Consider the following 18,607-nt stretch of genomic DNA (forward strand, 5'->3'; position numbering starts at 1 on the left):
CATAGCCATCGCAACTCACAGCTGCCCGCTTTTGTTTTAGTGGCAAGAGCAGCTCAAATCCACTCATTTAACGTGAGTTCTGCATACAGTCCGGTTTCACCGCCGGTGCTCCCATGTTGCCCTGCCCTTGGTTTATGTAGCTTGCTTGGCATTGCCATGGTGGTGGACCTGCTCAGCCTCACTCATGTTTGCTCTTTCAGATCCGAAGGACGTCAGGTGCTCCTCCACCCTGGTGACGGTAAGGACCCTGTTTTCTTGTCCTTTTCTAGAACAGTGTGCAGTTCTGATCACTTCCCCAGCCTGCTCCTGCCTGTGCGGTGTCAGACAGAAACACACAGGGTAGACAGAAGTCCCACCCTCAAAATATTGGCAGTTCTAGGAGTAGAGAATATTCTGTTTCGGGTTTTGCTGATAATAACCTTATCAACAAAACCCAGACAAGAGGTTCGATGCTGTCCAGATGAAGGACTTCATGCTAAGGGAACCAAAGGCTGGGTCCCGGCCAGGCCTCCTCAGGAGTGGACATCTCCTGGTTTCCCCAGGGGCCTCAGCGTGACTGGGGAAAAATGCACGTGTCAGCTGGCTGCCATCACTTAAGTTGGTGGCTGCACGTCTCAGGTGGCCGAGAGGTCTGCCCAGCACGCCATTCCTTCTCTTCTGTACCCCTGCCCAGCTCAGCCAGCATAGGCCCTGCAGGCGGGATTGCTGACCACGTTGGCTGCCATGAACGAGCCCTGCCCTAGCTGCCTCCACCCGCAGCCAGTCACCACTGGCTAAGGCCAGCCCTCCCGTGGTACCGGTCCCTTCCCTCTCACGGCCCAGGGCTTGACTCCCGCAGACACACCCCCCGCCCCAAATACCATTCCTGGCACACTCATGTAGTATTGATGGCTGTCTTGGAAGAAGGTCCCTCTGGCCCTCATGCCTGCTCCCAGCCACCCCGCTCTCCATGTCCACTGGCATGACATCCCTCCTGTCTGCAGGCCACCGCCACCCCACAGGAACAGCCTATCCAGGTCCCAGCAACGTCACCTGGACACATAGGGTGGTCAGCTCTCTGGCCTCACCCTGCTGGACCTGTCACCCGCATCTGACCCGATGCTTCCCTCCCTCTGGGAAAGGCTCCCCTCCCCGGGCTAACATGTTAGTCATGTCTGTGCCGAGTGTCAGACCCCAGATGTGGGGGTGCCCCCAGGCTGCTCTGCGGCCTCCTCTCTCCTTGTCTGCCCGTTCACTGCAGGAGAGCGCGCTCGTGCCTTTCAGCACCCCCAGGTGCATTGATGTCGAGTCACCATGCTATCCCCAGAGTGACCCCTCTCCTGAGCTCCACAATCTGAGATCTCACCACCACTCAACCTTCCCACGGAGATGTCTGAGTGTCCTTCAGACTTAACATGACCAGAGGAGATGTCTTGATTTTACCCCTACACACGCCGATCCCCCAGCATCCCCATCTCAGTCAGGAAGCTGCTGTCCACCCTGTGGACAGGCCAGACCTGAGGAGCCAGCCCAGCACCCCCTCCCTTCAGCCCTGCACCCCATCCTTAGCCATGTTCTGTCAGTTCTGCTCTGTTCTGTGAGGGGGTGTGGAATGGAAACCCTCTCACCTCCTCCACCTCTACCACCCTGGTCCCCGTCACCACTGTCAGCTCTCCTCCGAGCCACTGCTCATCAGCCTCCTAGAACGATCCACTTTTGCTCCCCAGAATCTCTTCTTCACACCTCACTTGCAGAGACTATATTGAAACAGACGTCAGAGCACATCAGCCCTTGCATAACGCAGTCCAGTGGCTCCATGTCACCCCATGTGAAATCGTCACCAGTTCATCTGGTTGATCTGTGTCACCCCATGTGAAATCCTCACCAGTTCATCTGGTTGGTCTGTGTCACCCCATGTGAAATCGTCACCAGTTCATCTGGTTGATCTGTGTCACCCCATGTGAAATCGTCACCAGTTCATCTGGTTGATCTGTGTCACCCCATGTGAAATCCTCACCAGTTCATCTGGTTGATCTGTGTCACCCCATGTGAAATCCTCACCAGTTCATCTGGTTGATCTGTGTCACCCTCACAGAAGGATGCGAGCCCCTCGGGCCTAGATCATCACTGGGTCCCGGCGCCTGGAGCACCACCTGGCCTGGTGCAGGAGAGGGAGCCAGAGTCCTTTTTCTGTCTTTTAATACATCGGGCTCTTGGGTGTGATTCATATGGAAAGAAGGGTTCTGATACTTGATGACAAAAACAAAGAAACAAAATGAAGTTTGAAAACCAGTGCCTTCAGGAAGGTCAAACACCATATGATGTTTTTAAAACTATGGTTAATATTTTAAAATGTTTTAAAAAGCCGTGTTCCTGCCATGAGCATGAATTTCAATTTCCAAGCTTGTACAGTCGTGCTGTCAAGTAGCTTAAAGCTGCCTGGACCAGCCATCTTGAGACTGGGGAGAACTTCGGCACACACCTTCCACCCTGGAACATCTTCCCTCCAAGAAGAGCTTTTCCCACCCAGGGGCGGCCAGGCCTGAGGATAGGAAGCAGGTGTGCAGGGGGTTTTGGGGAGGGGCAGGTCTTCCTTACACACAGCTTTTAGGAATATGAGAGCACATCTAAGTGAGAGGCATTGCTTCTGCTGTTTGTGTGTACAAGTTTGGGGCTGAAGCCTGTGTTTCATTCTCCCTGTTCAAATCCTGTCCGAGCAGTTCACTGAGATCTAAGCAAGAGGCATTGCTTCTGCTCCTTGTGTATATGAGTTCGGGGCTGAAGCCTGTGTTTCATTCTTTTTGTTCAAATCCTCTCCGAGCAGTTCACTGAGATCTAATGGTGCCCAGGTGTCCCTGACGTGCCATGAGGCAGGTAGTCCAGAGAAACAGCTTCTCGTCCTCTTGCCTCTCCATGTTGGCTGGTCGCAGAGGGAGAGATGGCTGATATCTGGGGATATTTTATCAGCTTTTGGAAACAGCCCCAAAATTCTTTTTCCTGCAGGAATGTTACCTGCTCTGTGCAGGACACCGACGAGACCCTTGTCACGGGCCTTCCCGAGGGAGCTGAGGGCAGTTTGGCCAATGTCCCATCAGCTGCTGTCCTTCTGTAGTATCTTCCCTTTATCACAAATGGGAGCTTTTGGGCAAAGCAAAATGCATTTGTAAGAGATTTCAGATGTGCTGACTTGTTCTGGGAAGTTCCCATGTGGAAGTGTTATTTTTAGGATAAAATTCTAATTTTTTCCAATATTTTAAAGTTTTTGTTATGGAGACTTTAAACATATAAAAAGGTAAAAATAACAGCATAATGAACCCCTGTGTACCCATTACCCAAGTTTCCAACAGTTGGCCAATCTGACTCTATCAACGCCCCTTCTAATACTATCCCTTCCCACCTCCTGCTGATGTATTTTGCAAGCAAATAGCAATCATCTTAATATTTTGTCTCTGACTACTTCAGTATGTTTCCAAAATATAGGACTCTTTTATGTGAAACAAAATGTACTATACCATTATCACACTTAAAAACCAATGGCAAAGAATAGAAAAACAGTAGAGAAAATCAATGAAACCGAAAGTTGGTTCTTTGGAAAGATCAACAAAATTGATCATCCTACACCTAGACTGACCAAGAATAAAGGAAGACTCAAATTACCAAAATCAGGACCTTTTTGCCACCTTTCTGAAATAAAATGGATTATGAGGGAACTATATGCCAACCAATTAGAAAACTTAGAATAAATGGAAAAATTCATAGAAGGACAGAAATTACCAAAACTGACTCAAGAGAGGAGGAAATCTGAATAGATCTAAAACAAGTAAAGAAATTAAATTGTTAATTTAAAAATTTCACTCAAAGAAAATCCCAGGACCCGATGGCTTTACTGGTAAATTCTGCCAAACATCGAAAGAAGAGTTAATACTAATTATTCACAAACTCTTCCAAAAAATAAAAGTGGGGGGGAAACTTCCTAATTCATTCTATGAGGTGTTATCGTAATAACAAAAGAAGACTAAAACCTCTTAAGAAAACTGTACAACAGTATCTTTTATGAGTGTAGATGCAAAACTCAATAGCAGCAACCTGAATTCAGCCACCTACAAAAGGATTATATACCATGATCTAGTGGGATTTATCCCAGGAATACACAGTTGGCTTAACAGGTAATGTTAATGTAATACATCATATGAATGGATAAAGGAAAAAAGCTGCATGATCATCTCAGTAGAAGCAGGAAAAGCACTGGACAAAATCCAACACCCTTTCATGTGAAAACACTCAACAAACTAGAAATAGAAAGCAACTTCCTTAACCTGACAAAGGGCATCTAATAAAACCCACGCCTCACAGCATGCTTAATGGTGAAAGACCGGGTGCTTTCCCCCTGAGATCAGGAACAAGACTAGGAGGCCTGCTCTTGCCATTTCTGTTTACCATTGTAATGCAGGCAGGCCAGTTAGGCAAGAAAAGGATATAAACGGCATGCAGATTGGACAAGAAGTAAGACTACTTCTCTTTGCAGGTGACATGATCTTTTATACAGAAAATCATAAGGAGTCCTCAAAAAAATGGTTAGAGTGAATTAACAAGTTAGCAAGGTTGCAGGAAACAAGACCAGTATACAAAAATCAATTGTATTTCTATACACTAGCAATCAACAATCCAAAGATGAAATTAAGGCCATTTCATTTACAATAGCATCAAAAAACACTATGCGAAGCAGAAGAAACCAGTCACAAAAGGTCACATATTATATGATTTCATTCATATGAAATGTCCAGAATAGGCAAACCTAGAGACAGAAAGGAGATGAGTGGTTGTCAGGGACTAGGGTGGGAAGAAAGGGGGGATGACTGCTAACAGGTATGGGGTTTCTTTTTGGAGGTGATGAAAATGTTCTCAGATTGTAGTGATGGTTGCAAAACTCTGAATTTAAAAACCACTGAATTGTGAACATTAAATGAGTGAATGGGACAGTATGTGAATTCTGTCTCAACAATGCTATTACAAATTTTTAAAGTCTATAATCCTTTCTGTTATCACACAGCCACTCAATGGTCAGATCTGCTGATTGTCTTATAAATGATTTTACACTGTGTTTAAGCAAGGCCTAGGCAAGGTCCACTCCTTCTGATTGGTTAATTTAATAATGCCTCTTAAGCCTCTTCTAATTTATAGGACCTCAATGTTTGTTATTTTTTTTTTTTTTGGCTTGGTGTTATTCTCCTTTGAATTGCTTTTGTCAAAATAAAAAATGGTTATTTTTTCTACCAAGTTTCCCACATTTGAGGCTTTGCTGACCTTGTACCTGGGGTGTGTTTCATGTGTTCCTCTATCCCCTGTATCTCCTGTAAACTGGAAACCTTGATCTGATCCAGATTTGATTTTTCTAATTAGTTTTTGTTTCAAATGAATCACAATTAATATGAAAGAGAGTATTCAATTCTTTACCATTTGCCTTGAGTCTGAGGATGCTAATAAGAATGTGTCTCTTTATGCTTCTGCCCTGTGCTATTGAAGAGCCATGGGAACTTGCTCTTTTGCTTTGTATTTGATTCCTAGGTTACTTAGGTTTAGGATATCTATTTTGTGCCCTAATCTAGGACCTCATTGGGTCCAAAACCCTGTATCAGTTGTGTCAAAATTAATGCTTTTTATTAATATCTTCAAATTAGTTGGGGTTGTGTTCAGCAGCAAGCAATAGAAAAGCCCAAAAGCAGTGACTAAAACAAGATGGGAAGGTATTTCTCTCTTCTATTCAAGAAATCTGGAGAGAGCCAGCCCAGGATGATGTGGGGTGTGTATTGAGTGTCAGGGACACAGACTCCTCTTGTCTTTTCGTTCTTCCCCTGTGCATGGCTTCATGCCAAAGGTGATATATTCCAACCAATTAGAACAGTGCCAGGCACAGAGTTGATGCTTTATAATTATTTGTTGAATGAGTGAGTGAATGATTGGTCAGTGGCTGCTGGAGCTCCAGCCATTACATCTGTATTCCAGCCAGCAGGAAGGAGGGAAAGGACATTAGGGACAGGCCCCTTCCCTTTCAGGAGACTTCCTAGCATTTCCTAACATCATTTCTGCTTAGCTGACCACATCAAGCTGAAAAGGAATTGTAAGATAGGCTTTGCCTGAGCACCCCACGTTCCTGGCTGAAAAGCAGGAAGAAGAGGGCCCAGGTGATGCTGGCGGCCTCTGCACACTGCGGGGGGCCCGAGTGCTGGGGAACAGGAACCCATCTCTGCTTCTGCCTGGAATGATCGGGTGATAAACTGGCAAGATAATCGCCCCTAGCCTGGCAGGCTTTGCCCTCCCTCTGAGCACAAAACAAATGTATATTTAAAGGTATTTTGTTACATTTTCAGGTAATAAGATCAATAGTTTTTCTTAACCTTCAGAAACCTTTTCAGGGGAAATGCCTTGAAATGTAAAGGGTGGGATCCAACTGTCCATCTGAACGGAGTTTAACCCATGCTCTGTCTTCCCCGTGTTTCCCGCCTTTTGGAGGCCCCATAGATCTCTACTTGCAGATGTCATAGGTAGCATGCAAGCCTGGTGGTTTTTCTTCTCAAATGCATCCAGCACTAGTGCCAGAAATCTAAATCGTCTGGGCCTCTCTAAGCCTTAGAAATTGTTTTGTTATGATTTATACTAGAGTGAATGAATAACATCTTTCTAAGTACAGACTGATTCCTTATTTTAAAGGAAGTTTGTTTGGACTATTTCATCAGCAAACAACAATGACATTTTACCATTAGAGAATTTCAACAATTATTTTTATACCATTAATTATCTTCAAAAGGGGTTCTACATAGAGCCCTATAGAAATAATGATTAGGAAATGGTACCTTTATCTAGTGCCCAAGAAACTGCCTTCATTTCTTCACTTTTCACTTGGTAACAGGAGATAATTTTGAAATGATTTTGAGTTTTGGAGCGTATCAGTGCAGTCCTTCCACCTCCCTTCCCCCTAGCGGCAGGTCCACACTCTGGAGCTGTTGAGCAAGCCACACTCTCCTTCCGTAGAGATGGTTTTTTTTCCTTCGGAAGTATTCGGCTGACCTAGGGAGGGCAGGTGTTCCTCACATGTTAAAGGGAAAGATTGGTCTGGGCCTTTTCATTTCAAAACTGTTGAAACAATCCCACAGCCATTCAGAAAAGTTAAGTTGGCTTAATGGGTATTTTTACATTTGGTTACACCTCTGTCTTAGCTCTTTCTTCAAGAGAGGATTTTATTTTCACATTCTATTTGAGAGTCTGGAGTGTTGAGATCAACCATTATTGTGTTTAAATCAGTTGTCTTATGTCCTCTTGGTAGCTTTTTTGGGACGATAGTAAGTATCCTTGCTACAGTAAAGCCAGGTTTAATTTCTAGCTGTTGAATCAGTATTGCTCTAATGAAACTTTTTTTTTTCCCCAGCACTCAAAAGGCTATGAGAATGGTACAAACAGATTGAGACTCCAGAAGCAAATCTTGAAGAGCGAAAAGAACAAGCCTCTGGTAAGTCACACACAACTTCCACTTCCTAGAATGTCAGAGCTTCCCGAAAACTCCTTTGAGCCACGTCGGCTCTCTGTCCCTCTGCCTATGTGACATGTGTCACAAACATCCAGGTCTTAAAAAAATTGTGTCTCATTGTATTTCTTCAGTAAAATTTGAGTTTGCCCTTATTGGCTTTCTTTGGATTTTACACTTAACCAATTCATTCATTCAGCAGCTCTGCAGCTTTCAATGTCCCAGGCACTATTCCAGGTGTTGGGGGCAGTGGTGGCGTAGGCGGAAAGCAGGCAGAGACATCCCCCAAGCGGTGCCAAGTGCCAGGAAGGCAGGCTGAGCAGGCTCTATTTTCAGCTGGCCTTGGGAGGCTTCCCTAGGCAGGCAGTGTTGGAACAGAGCTGTGAGGGACTGGAGGGAGAGTCTGCAGGTGCCTGAGCACAGAGGGTGTCAGGGTGAGGGGCGCACGGTGGGCTGGCCACGTGAGGTGCACACAGAAAACTGACATCATGGGACCAAGAAAAGGTAAGGGAGAAACAGGTAACAGAAGGAGGCATCTCCCCCTCCCCACCCATGTCACAGATGAGGAATTCGGGACACAGAAATGCTAAGTTAATCTGCTGTGTCATCTGCGGTAGCAGGGAGGCCTCAGTGCAGGTCTGGCCCACTCCTAGCACCTGAGCCTCCTGTCCCCTACCCTTCCCATCCTCGACCCTTGTAGAAGCTCCTCACATTGCTGCTGCTTAGCTGACCACACCAAGCTGCAGCAGGCATTTTAAATTTGAGTTTAATCATTGAAGTTATAAACTGTTCTCTTTCTAAATCAGGGTTTTTTTGTTTGGTTGGTTTTTTTTTTTTTTTTTTTTTTTGAGACAAGATCTTACTCTGTCGCCCAGTCTGGATTGCAGTGGCACAATCTCGGCTCACTGCAACCTCCGCCTCCTGGGTTCAAGTGATTCTCCTGCCTCAGCCTCCCTGGTAGCTGGGATTACAGGCACCCACCACCACAGCTGGCTGAATTTTTTGGTAGAGATGGGGTTTCACCATGTTGGCCAGGCTAGTCTTGAACTCCTGACCTCAGGTGACCCACCCGCCTCAGCCTCCCAAAGTGCTGGAATTACAGGCTTCAGCCACCGCACCTGGCCTCTAAATCAGGTTTAACCTTCTACAGCAGACACAGGGCCTCTCCTCTGTGAGAAAGACCCCTCCAGCATGTGTGAGGGGCTGCTCTCCCTATCTTTTTAAATTAAATAGCTTAAAGGATTAATGTACTAAACATGCATCTCATTTTTTTATTGACTGGAGAAATGTATTTGTAGTGGCTGAAATATTAGAAAAGGGAAGAATGATGTCTCGTGCATCTGGGTTCTTGGATTTTAGGGAGACCGTAGGCGGTGACTAATTCAACCAAAATGCTTTAAAATCTGTACTTACTTCTGAATTCACATTTAAACAAATCATGTCCCAATCAGTGTCCAAAAGGCTGTCACCCCTCTCTGATGATACTGAAGCCTGCCGCTTGCTCTGAATCAAGACCACAGGCCCTTTCTTCTGGTGTAGTAACCGACCCATAGAACTAGCCTTGGCTTCTGAGTATAGCTTCTCTGTTTCCTTTTCCGGCCCTCTAAGAAAGGCTGTTTACAAACTTGCCATCAAGGAGCCAGTTATGTAAGTAAAGGCACTGGCAGGCCTTATTTCAGGCTGAGGGTGACGACCACAACCGGGCGCATGCTGACCCCGCTTATGTGGCATCCCCTTTCGGCAGGCCTGCCATTGCTCTTGGGTCAGAGTAGGCGGGGAGAGTGCCCCATGAGGTTGGCTGCACACCCTGGATGTCCCCTTTCCCAGAGTGACCGCTGGGCTCAGTAGGGTGTCACCCAGCCCCTCACCTCCACTCCTTTTCAGACAGAGCTGCTGCATTATGTCACATGGCAGGCACTTTCTCAGTGGCCTCTTGAAGAGACATGTAAAGAAAGCTGGGGGAGCGGGGAGCAAATGTGGGAAAGAGAATGAGGCTCTGCTGTCACTTGGCCACGTGGTGAGCCCACAGGTCCCCGTGGGCATTTTAGAGGATTGTCTTGGGGACAGTCACACTTGCCGTCCCTGTAGTCACTTGTCACTTTTCCTCCTTGGCATCTCTGAGGATCCTTCTGATCGGCTGTAGCTCAAGAACTGTTGGGCCCACCAAACACAGCGTGAGTGCGGAGTGGGTATTTGGAGGTTGAATGTGACTCCACCGTGCACTTTGCACGCCAAGTGGGGACTCCACAAATCTCTCTGTGATGGCCTTTCCCAAAGGGAAGCTGCAGACAGCATCAGGTAGCGGGTGAGCTTAGCATTTTTAGATAGAGCGATCGTTATTACACAGTCCCCCCACATGCATCTGTGTGTATTTTTGTTGTGTGTGTGTGTGTTTCAGTAGAGGGAGCCCTTTTCTCTTTGAAAGTGTAAGCCCTAAGCATGGAGCGCACTGGCCACAGAAGCCTCCACACCCACTGGGGGCTCCACAGATCCCATTTGGGGCTATTGGGACAGACTGGAAACTGCTTGTTTAGAGGCAGAGGTGCCTCTTGGCCTCCAGCCTAGTCTTGGTCCACTCAGTGGCTTCTTGTTTGCTGTGTAAGGAGGAGGCAGCAGCAGCCCCCCTGTCTGTTGTGGAAAACCAGCCACGGCCCCACACTCTCTCCCATCTCCTCCAGGAGCAAACAGCTGGGGCGTGGTGGCCGCAAGCCCTGTTTAAGATGAGTGGCTGTGAGCACAGGGCGTGTTCTCAGCAGAAACAGAGCCTTCTGTCTGTCTAGGGGGCTTCTTGCTGCTTAGAGAAGGAGCAGAGGGTCTGTGTCTGTGGCTTTAAACCAGCCCAGCAAGTGGACCCTGGAGCACTTTACAAATCCTGCAAGGGCCGTGGTTGGCCCTTGGGCATCTGGGTCCTACCTGAGGCCAAGTAGGTCTTCTATGTCAACCTGCAGTTACTTCTTTGTGGGTCAGAGGGTGCGCTTCTCCTGGCTAAGCGGCCTCATTCCACTTGACTTTTCTCCAGCTGGCTGCATTTCACCCACTGCTTAGCCTGTTTCCTGCGGAACAGCCTGTGAAGTCCTGTAGCCCTCAGCTTGCTATGAGTGGAACTCACCTGGGGCTGCTCCAGGGACTACTTCCGCGGGGCTGGGGGAATTTGGGGCTTCTCAAAGCCCCCCAAGGAGATTCTAGTGCTTAGCCACAGTAGAGCATTACTGATTCAGTTTCCTAAACTGGACGATTAGCAGAATTCATGAGAGAAAAGTTAATTCTGAAACTCAAGTAGCCATTCTTTGCTTTCACGTGCCGTGATGGGATTATCATCGGGAGCATGCTAGGCGTCTGCACTCAGCCTTGTCATCTTCATTCCAGAGCACCTGACTATGTGGCCACATGTGAATATCTTCATCAGAGACCCACTCTCCATGCCAGAGTCCTAGCTGTGAAGCCAGGCTTCCTGGGGAACGTAGACGCTGGGCTGCCCCCGAGGCCACCTGCCAGGTGCCCACACTGGGCTGCACTCGGTGCCACCTGCCACCCGGTTTCCAAATTTCTGTTTTCCACTGGAAGAGAATTATAAATATTCTAAATATCAAGGGGCAGGGGAATGTGGAATACATTACCATTTTCTTTTTTTTTTTTAATTAAACTACATTTTTAGTCCAACTTATAACAGGTTATAGTGAGATAAGTACCACAAAGCCTGTTTGATTTTGTGAAAGGTCTGAGATACCTAGAAGCATTTATTTGTAAGACCTTGAACCTCATAGCTCACTCATGAAGAACATTTTTATTTTATTTTCATTCTTCTTTGAAACAGGGTCTTGCCCAGGCTGAAGTACAGCCGCACAATCACAGCTCACTGCAGCCTCCACCTCCTGGGCTCAGGCGATCCTCCTGCCTCAGCCTCCAGAGCAGCTAGGACTACAAGCACATACCACCACATTCCACTGTTTTTTTTTTTTAGGTCTTACTGTGTGGCCCAGGCTAAGATTATTTTTATGTTATCCTTGCTCTGACTTGAAATCCCACTCTAGGTTGGGGAATCACTCTTCTTTGCTTTAATGAATGTACACTCTGTCCTTTAGTAACGTCTAGACAATCAGAATTCATAAATATCAGAATAGGTATATTTTAAAATAATGTTGGTGTATTTTAAAATAATGTTGTTTCTGGTCATATATGGCCATTGTGAACTCCTAAAACATACATGATCATGTAAAGAATTTCTTATTAGCATTTCGATAAAAATTACACATAATTCCACCACTCGGTGACAACCATTGTTGGCTTAGATTTCAGCTTCTTTCTTTCTAGAAATAGATCCTATAGTTGCCTAGTTATATATGTAGATATTTAAACATTCTTTGAGGAGGTTATAATGACATGCAGTTTTGAATGACGTGTTATTTAATGTGTCATAAGCATTTTCCTGTCATTAAAATCTCCCAACCTTTTTTTTTTACAAGATATCATTCGTATGGATGTATTTGAATTTTCTAATTTTTCTCAGTGATGATGTGACATCCATTTTATTTTATAAGTATCTTTTTACTTTTCAAATTATTTTTTGCAAATAGATTCCTAGAATTTCTGTATCAGAGGATCTGTGTACCTAGCCATTCATGAAAATGCATGAATGCTAATCATTGTAACGCAGTGTCCAGGTGGGAATGGCACCCAGGATGTCTCCAAGGCAGTGGAAGAGAGAGCCGCCGGGCACCCTCGTCGTTAGGAAGCCTGGCCCCACTTCACCCAGACTGCCTGGCTGGTAACACCTTTCCTTTTTGTTCCCAATGGATTTGCCTCCAGGACCCAGAGATGCAGTGCCTGCTGCTCTCAGATGGGAAGGGCTCCATCCACCCGAACCACGTCGTCATTCTCCCCGGGGACGGTGGGAGTGGCACAGCCGCCATCAGCTTCACAGGGGCCTTGAAAATTCCAGTAAGTAAATTTGCCCAGGAGGAGTTTCAGAAAGGGCTGCTGTGCTGGCTGTGGGAAGTCTGGTCGGTTGATGATTAAGCTTAAAAACAAATCTGTGGTTATAGAACCCGGGGATTCGAATCCATAGCCAAAGCTAGACGCTGCACAGTGGTAGCTTCAGGACTGAATATGTCTGCAGTGATATTTGGTTTGCCTCATACCATGTTTAAATTTTTTTTGAAATTCATTTTCTCCATTTAGATATTCAGAAGGTTCATAGAAAAATGGGGCTCCTGCCTTCACTGGAAAAACGGAAAGCCTGGCGCCCTGGGCCTGCCCCCACATGACAGGTTGGGGAACTGAGGCCCTGACTACTGTGCCACCTGGCCCCCGTGGCCCAGCCCCTCCCCGGTGCACTTGCCCTCCCACAGGCCTTGAGCGTGAGCCCGTGGGAGGTGCTGTCACTGAGTGCTGTGCCGTGGCCTTCGCGAGCCCGGCTGGATTCTCTTTCCCTATCAAGTGCCTTTAGGCCGAGCGCAGTGGCTCATGCTTGTAATCCCAGCACTTCGGGAGGCCGAGGCAGGCAGATCACCTGAGGTCAGGAGTTCAAAACCAGCCTGGCCAACATGGCAAAACCCCGTCTCTACTAAAAATACAAAAATTAGCCAGGCGTGGTGGCAGGCGCCTGTAGTCCCAGCTACTCAGGAGGCTGAGGCGGGAGAATCGCTTGAACCCAGGAGGCGGAGGTTGCAGTGAGCCAAGATTGTGCCACTGCACTCCAGCCTGGGCGACAGAGCAAGACTCTGTCTCAAAAAAAAAAAAAAAAAAAAGTGCCTTCAGTGCCACAGCCCATGGTCTGATTGCCCGTGCGTGTGAGCAGAGGATGCCAAGAGTGAGGGGGAAGATGCAGGGACCAAGGGAAGAATGAGCAGCACAGGCGGGAGAAGCCTTGGGGCCCTCAGAATCTGGACCGGGCTGGTCCTCGGTGGTGCTGCTGGCCTTGCCTCCAGACTAGAAGGGCGCCACCGTGCCCCTCAGTGGGTGATCGGTATCGGGAACAAGGTGACTTGGAGCAGATGAGCGGGAGGGGCACTGTAGGGAGATTTCTTGCTACTTTCAGTTTTTATTACATTCATGGACTCCCTCAGCAGAGAATCTAAGGAGCCGTGCACCGGGTGTAGAGACACTGTGTTCTTCCGATGGGGGCAAAGAGCTGAGAGCAGGGGCGTGGGAGGGAGACCAGACCCTGCCGTGTGGGCTGGGCAGGCTGTCCAGGGAGCGCTGTCCAGGGAGAGCTATCCAGGCTGTGCCCTCCAGCACTGACAGCCACAGCATCAGGGAGCAGACACAGCTCTCGCTTGTTGACACAACCTAGAGAAAGGCAGAGGGTCAGGGGCACAGGCCCGAGGCCCCTCAGCAGGTCAGGGCTGGAAGTGTAAACAATGCAACCCAGACCTCAAAATCATATCACAGAAATTAAAGACTGGGGAGAACCTCGGCTTCAGAACAGAAAGTATTCCAGTGCCCAGGAGAAACTGGGTCTGCAGAGACGGACCCTGGAGCCAGTGTTCATCCAGAGGAGAACATCCCAGCCCAGGCTGGGCACCAGCTCATGGGGAAAGGGCTGTGCATGCCAGCCTGTGGAAGCTGCTTGGTTTAAGTAAAAAGATTTGTTTTTAATTATGTCCTTAATACTAGTGACCTTTTCTGCTGTACCTTCCTCTGTAGCTACCCCCAAATACTTGTACTAAAAGTAGGATGCACACTAGTATAAAAATACAGGTTTTTATATAGTGGAGGTGTAGACGGTATGGGCTTCAGAAGTCCCGCTCAAGCCTCCCCCTGCCACCGCCAAGCTGAGTGTTCCAGGCAAGTGTGGCACACTCTGAGCCTCCATGTCCTCATCTGTCACACGGGTTCCATCCCTGGGGTAATACCATACGTTGTTCTGAGGATGAAATGAGGTCATTTAATGACGACTAAGCATATGCCCGTGAAAGGCATACGGTAAATTACACGTACACATCCTCATCAACTGTGAAGACATCAACTCGTTTCATTTTAGAATGACTTGGCGAAGTAGAGCGCTGGGTTCCCCCGGCCCCCATTTTGATTGATTTTCAGTGCACAGACAGCTGGGGGATTCAGTGCCGCGGTGTTACTGGATTTCTCACTCTGAATTTTCAGACGGCATCTGGAATTTTTATCTCACAAGTGCCACCTCTTTCTAAAAGTAGACATAAAACAAACACAAACAGGCATTTTACAGAACCCACCACTCGATTTCCTCACTCGTACCTACGTGTCTCTTTTCATTGTTTTCCCTGATACGGACTGGTTTGTGGTACTCACGAGGCGGGATGCAGTAGCCTGTACGCCTGTGTGCTGACAGAATGGTTGGAATTGTTTGATCTGTGTGTTTCCAGGTGGCTTGATAATTTACAGTGATTTCAGTTCCAGGAAAGAAGAAGGAGCCATTCAATACTCAGTCCACTGCACCCGGCTATACGAGAACTCCTTTAATAGCTAAGTTTTCCAGGCGATGTAGTGTGAAAATCAAACCCGTACATGTTTTCATTGACTCTACTCTGTTGTAAAGACACTGTGTTTTGATCCTAAAAGGTAGTCACCATTTCGAAATTCAGAAATTTCGTAGATAAATAGGGCTTCCTGTCTTCACTTGAAAAGCAGAAAATCTGGCCACGCTGGGCCTGCACCCCATGTGACAATGGCCGAGGAGCTGCAGCTGTGGCCCCACCCTTCTCAGGGGCCCCGCCCCTCCCTGGTGCCCCGCTGGGGTGAGTGCTCCACTGTTCCCGCGTCCTCATTACACCACACAGCAGTGCAGCACCCTCCCCAGTACGTGTCTGGAGGTGCTAAAGCCAGACCAGAGACCGGATGTCTTTATGGGAGCAAAGTCGTATTTAACTCTGTTGCATATTTACACACACCTGCTGACTCCACATTTGGAGGAGACGCCCGACTGCTCTCTCTTTCAGGGCGTGATAGAGTTCTCGCTGTGTCTGCTGTTCGCCAAGCTGGTCAGCTATACTTTCCTCTTCTGGCTGCCCCTGTACATCACGAATGTGGGTGAGTATCCACTGCTAGAACACATTAAATTCCGCACAGTGACTGGGGTCTGAACTCTCTTCCATCTGCTGGTTTTTTAGAGTCTTGGTAACACAAGGTCACGAAGGGTGATTTGAGAGGCACACTTTTGAATAAAGTACTATGATGAAACATAGGCTAAAAAGAATTCAGATATGCAAATTGTATTGTCATAATGGTAAACTTTATGGGGCTTAACGGTTGACACGTTCTATCCCAGCTAGGGCTACCAGTTCATGAGGTACTTCCTGTTCTGGGGCAGCCTGCGTTTAAATGTGGGCTACACTGAACTTTGGATCATAGCAGCCGGTGAGCAGAAGCAAAGCCTCTGGGGACCTGAGAGAAGAAATCTGTGATACTCTGACCTGGAAATGGCTTCTGGGAGACAGCTTCTCATTTTTGGCAGGGCCGACGGTTTGCTTTATGTTTCAGAAGCCCCGCAGTGGCTGCAGCTATAGATTATCAGAAAATGTGCCAGTGAAAGAGTACATGCCCCCCGCATGTCATGTGTGACCACAGGACAGACAAGAGGGGATGAGCAGTGCTTAAGGGAAGGGGCCGTTGAGTGGGGAAACCGGAACCCTGGCTGAGAGGAAGCGGGGATGGTCCAGGAGCACATGGAGGGCTCTTCACCCAGGGAGCCAGAGAGAGCGAGAGGAAGGAGAAGACACACACTAGGCTGTCAGGGAGGGGCAGGATCCAGCGATGTCTCAAAGAGGAGGCCTTTGAGAATGGGGGAGGCTGAGGAGCGCAGACCACCTATTCTGGGGATGCAGATCCCACCAGAGGAGAATGCTGGCAGCACGAGGCTGGAGGCTGAATACCCCAGGAGGGAAGTTGAGGAGGCGGTCTGGGGACTGTCCCACAGCCTAGCAGGGACAGGGCCTGCCCAAGGGCCAGTGATTGGGGAGGCAGCAAGGAGCACCCTTGGATCCTGAGGTTCCTTCCCTGCCTTGTGACCCCCGCCTCACTTCGGCCAGTGAGCTGCACACAGCTGGGCCTTCTTTCTCCGTTCTTCCCCTGTGATTGCAAAAGGGGTGACGTTCTCAGGACTTGAGTCTTGAACTGCTGACATTTCCAGTCTATTTGAAAAAAGCAAAGTTTCCTGTCCATGCCATTGATGATTCGGAACGGCTGGGTTTGACCCGCAGCCCCAGATGCCGCGCAGTCTCCTCTCCCACGCCCGGCCGGCTCAGTCCACCTTAAAGCCCAGAACTTGTGCAAAACCTCGTGGAGGGCACCCTGAGCTGGTGCCGGGAGGCCTCTGTGTCCTCATCTGCAGCTCTAAAGCCATGTGGTCAGACAGCACGTGTGACAGGACGCTCGAGCATCCAGGCGCCTTCCACACCCCCACTTCTGTCCTGTGTTAATCTAACTTCATGGCGGAGGGGCCCTTGGGGGGGCCTCTGAACCAAAGGTGGGATAATTAGACTGAGCAGAGGAAAGCCACGGTTTTTGGTTAAGAGTGTTTTCATCCTTTCTGTGTTACTTGTTTTTTAAATCTGAGTTAACTACTAATTGCTCCTTGGTATAAATCAAGCTTATGGAACCAGAGTCTCGTGCATGGGTCCTGTTCTGCCAGGGTGTGTCGCTGTGATGCATGAAAGAGATCCTCATTGTTTCACATCCGTTGTCATTTTAATAGATCACCTTGACGCCAAAAAAGCGGGGGAGCTCTCCACCCTGTTTGACGTGGGCGGAATCTTTGGTGAGTTCATTAAGACTTGTTCTGCTGCAACAATAATTTTGCAAGGGGCATGATCTCTGAGTTGATTCACTGCTCAGAGGGAACAGGATTCCCCAAGGTCTCATATCCCCTGAGTGGACCCAGCGCAAAAGGGTCAGGCCGTCACCTAGGGGTGGTCTTATGGTCTCCTGTCCCTCCCCAGGGCCCTGACTCTGCACTTGAACAGCTTCCCTCAGAAATAGCATGCCAGCTGGGCTCAGGGGCTCAAACCTGTTATCCCAGCACTGTGGGATGCCGAGTTGGAAGGATCGCTTGAGGTCTTCTTGTTATGAAGAGCAACCTGGGCAACATAACAAGCCACCTCTCTACAAAAAAAAAAAAAAAAACATAGCTGGGCGTGGTGGCTGGAGCCTGTGGTTCCAGCCTTGGGAGGCTGGGATAGGAGGATGGCTTGAGCCTGGGAGGTTGAGGCTGCAGTGAGCCATGATCATGCCATTGCGCTCCAGCCTGGGTGACAGAGGAAGACCCCATCTCAAAACTAAAACAAAAAAAAGCAGCAGCATGCCTCCTGGGCAGGTGACAGACTGGCCACCTTAGTACCTTGATAGGTAAAGGGGCTTTGAGGACCTTGATAGGTAAAGGGGCTTTCAGGCTGGCCTAAAACCTGAACCCGCAGATGTCTCCAAGACTCTCACATCTGACCACAACCAATGGAGGTCTGTGGGGAGGTCAGGGCTGTGAGAAGGCTGCCTGCCTGTGATGCATGGAGAGAGGGGCTTGGGAAAGGAGGAGGCCGTTCTCCCGGCTCCTGCAGTTCTGCTTCCTCCCCATGGGCTCATGCCCCGGGACGTCAGCACCTGAAGCCCGCCTCTCCATTGCAGGTGGGATCCTGGCAGGTGTGATCTCAGACCGACTGGAGAAAAGGGCCTCCACCTGCGGCCTGATGCTGCTGCTCGCGGCCCCCACGGTCAGCCATGCTGCCTTCCCTGGGCCCCAAAGCCTGCAGACAGTCCCCCACTGTCCTCCCCACCAGCCAGCATCCTTCCATCTGGCCCGTGCTTCCCTTTCCTGACAAGCCCACTTCATTCCCTCTCATGCCTCCTGTCCCCCGACCCCTCCCTTGGCACCTGCAGGCCTCCACCAGGCTCCCTCCCCCACATGCACAGCTGCTGCTGGTTTAGCATGGGCTGCGCACAAGCTGCTCCTCTCTTTGGGGTGCCCCCTTGCCCCAGACAAGCTCCTGCCCATCCTTTGGGATCTGCAACACCTCCCCCACCTCTTAGGCATCGTTGACCCCTGCTGTCATGATGCATGGTGCATAGTAGTTTTCAAGCATTTTGTAGCTCCTGATCTTGGGCTGTGACACCCCCCTCTATGCCCCAGTTCCCTCATCTGGA

General features: G+C 48.6%; 1 protein-coding gene across 8 annotated transcripts in view; it reads left to right on the top strand.

The window, feature by feature from the left end:
• The window catches only part of SLC37A1 (solute carrier family 37 member 1), an 83,697-nt gene that overhangs the window by 48,674 nt on the left and 16,416 nt on the right, over positions 1-18,607 (top strand). For all 8 annotated transcript variants that reach the window (XM_054468553.2, XM_054468551.2, XM_054468557.2 and 5 more), the window contains 6 exons: positions 201-238; positions 7,403-7,483; positions 12,305-12,436; positions 15,415-15,505; positions 17,169-17,231; positions 18,092-18,177. In XM_054468553.2, the coding sequence (XP_054324528.1) occupies positions 201-238; positions 7,403-7,483; positions 12,305-12,436; positions 15,415-15,505; positions 17,169-17,231; positions 18,092-18,177 (491 nt within the window). The remainder of the gene's footprint in view (positions 1-200; positions 239-7,402; positions 7,484-12,304; positions 12,437-15,414; positions 15,506-17,168; positions 17,232-18,091; positions 18,178-18,607) is intronic.

Source organism: Pongo pygmaeus, chromosome 22 (genome assembly GCF_028885625.2).
Source record: "Pongo pygmaeus isolate AG05252 chromosome 22, NHGRI_mPonPyg2-v2.0_pri, whole genome shotgun sequence".
NCBI classification, from domain to species: Eukaryota; Metazoa; Chordata; class Mammalia; order Primates; family Hominidae; genus Pongo; species Pongo pygmaeus.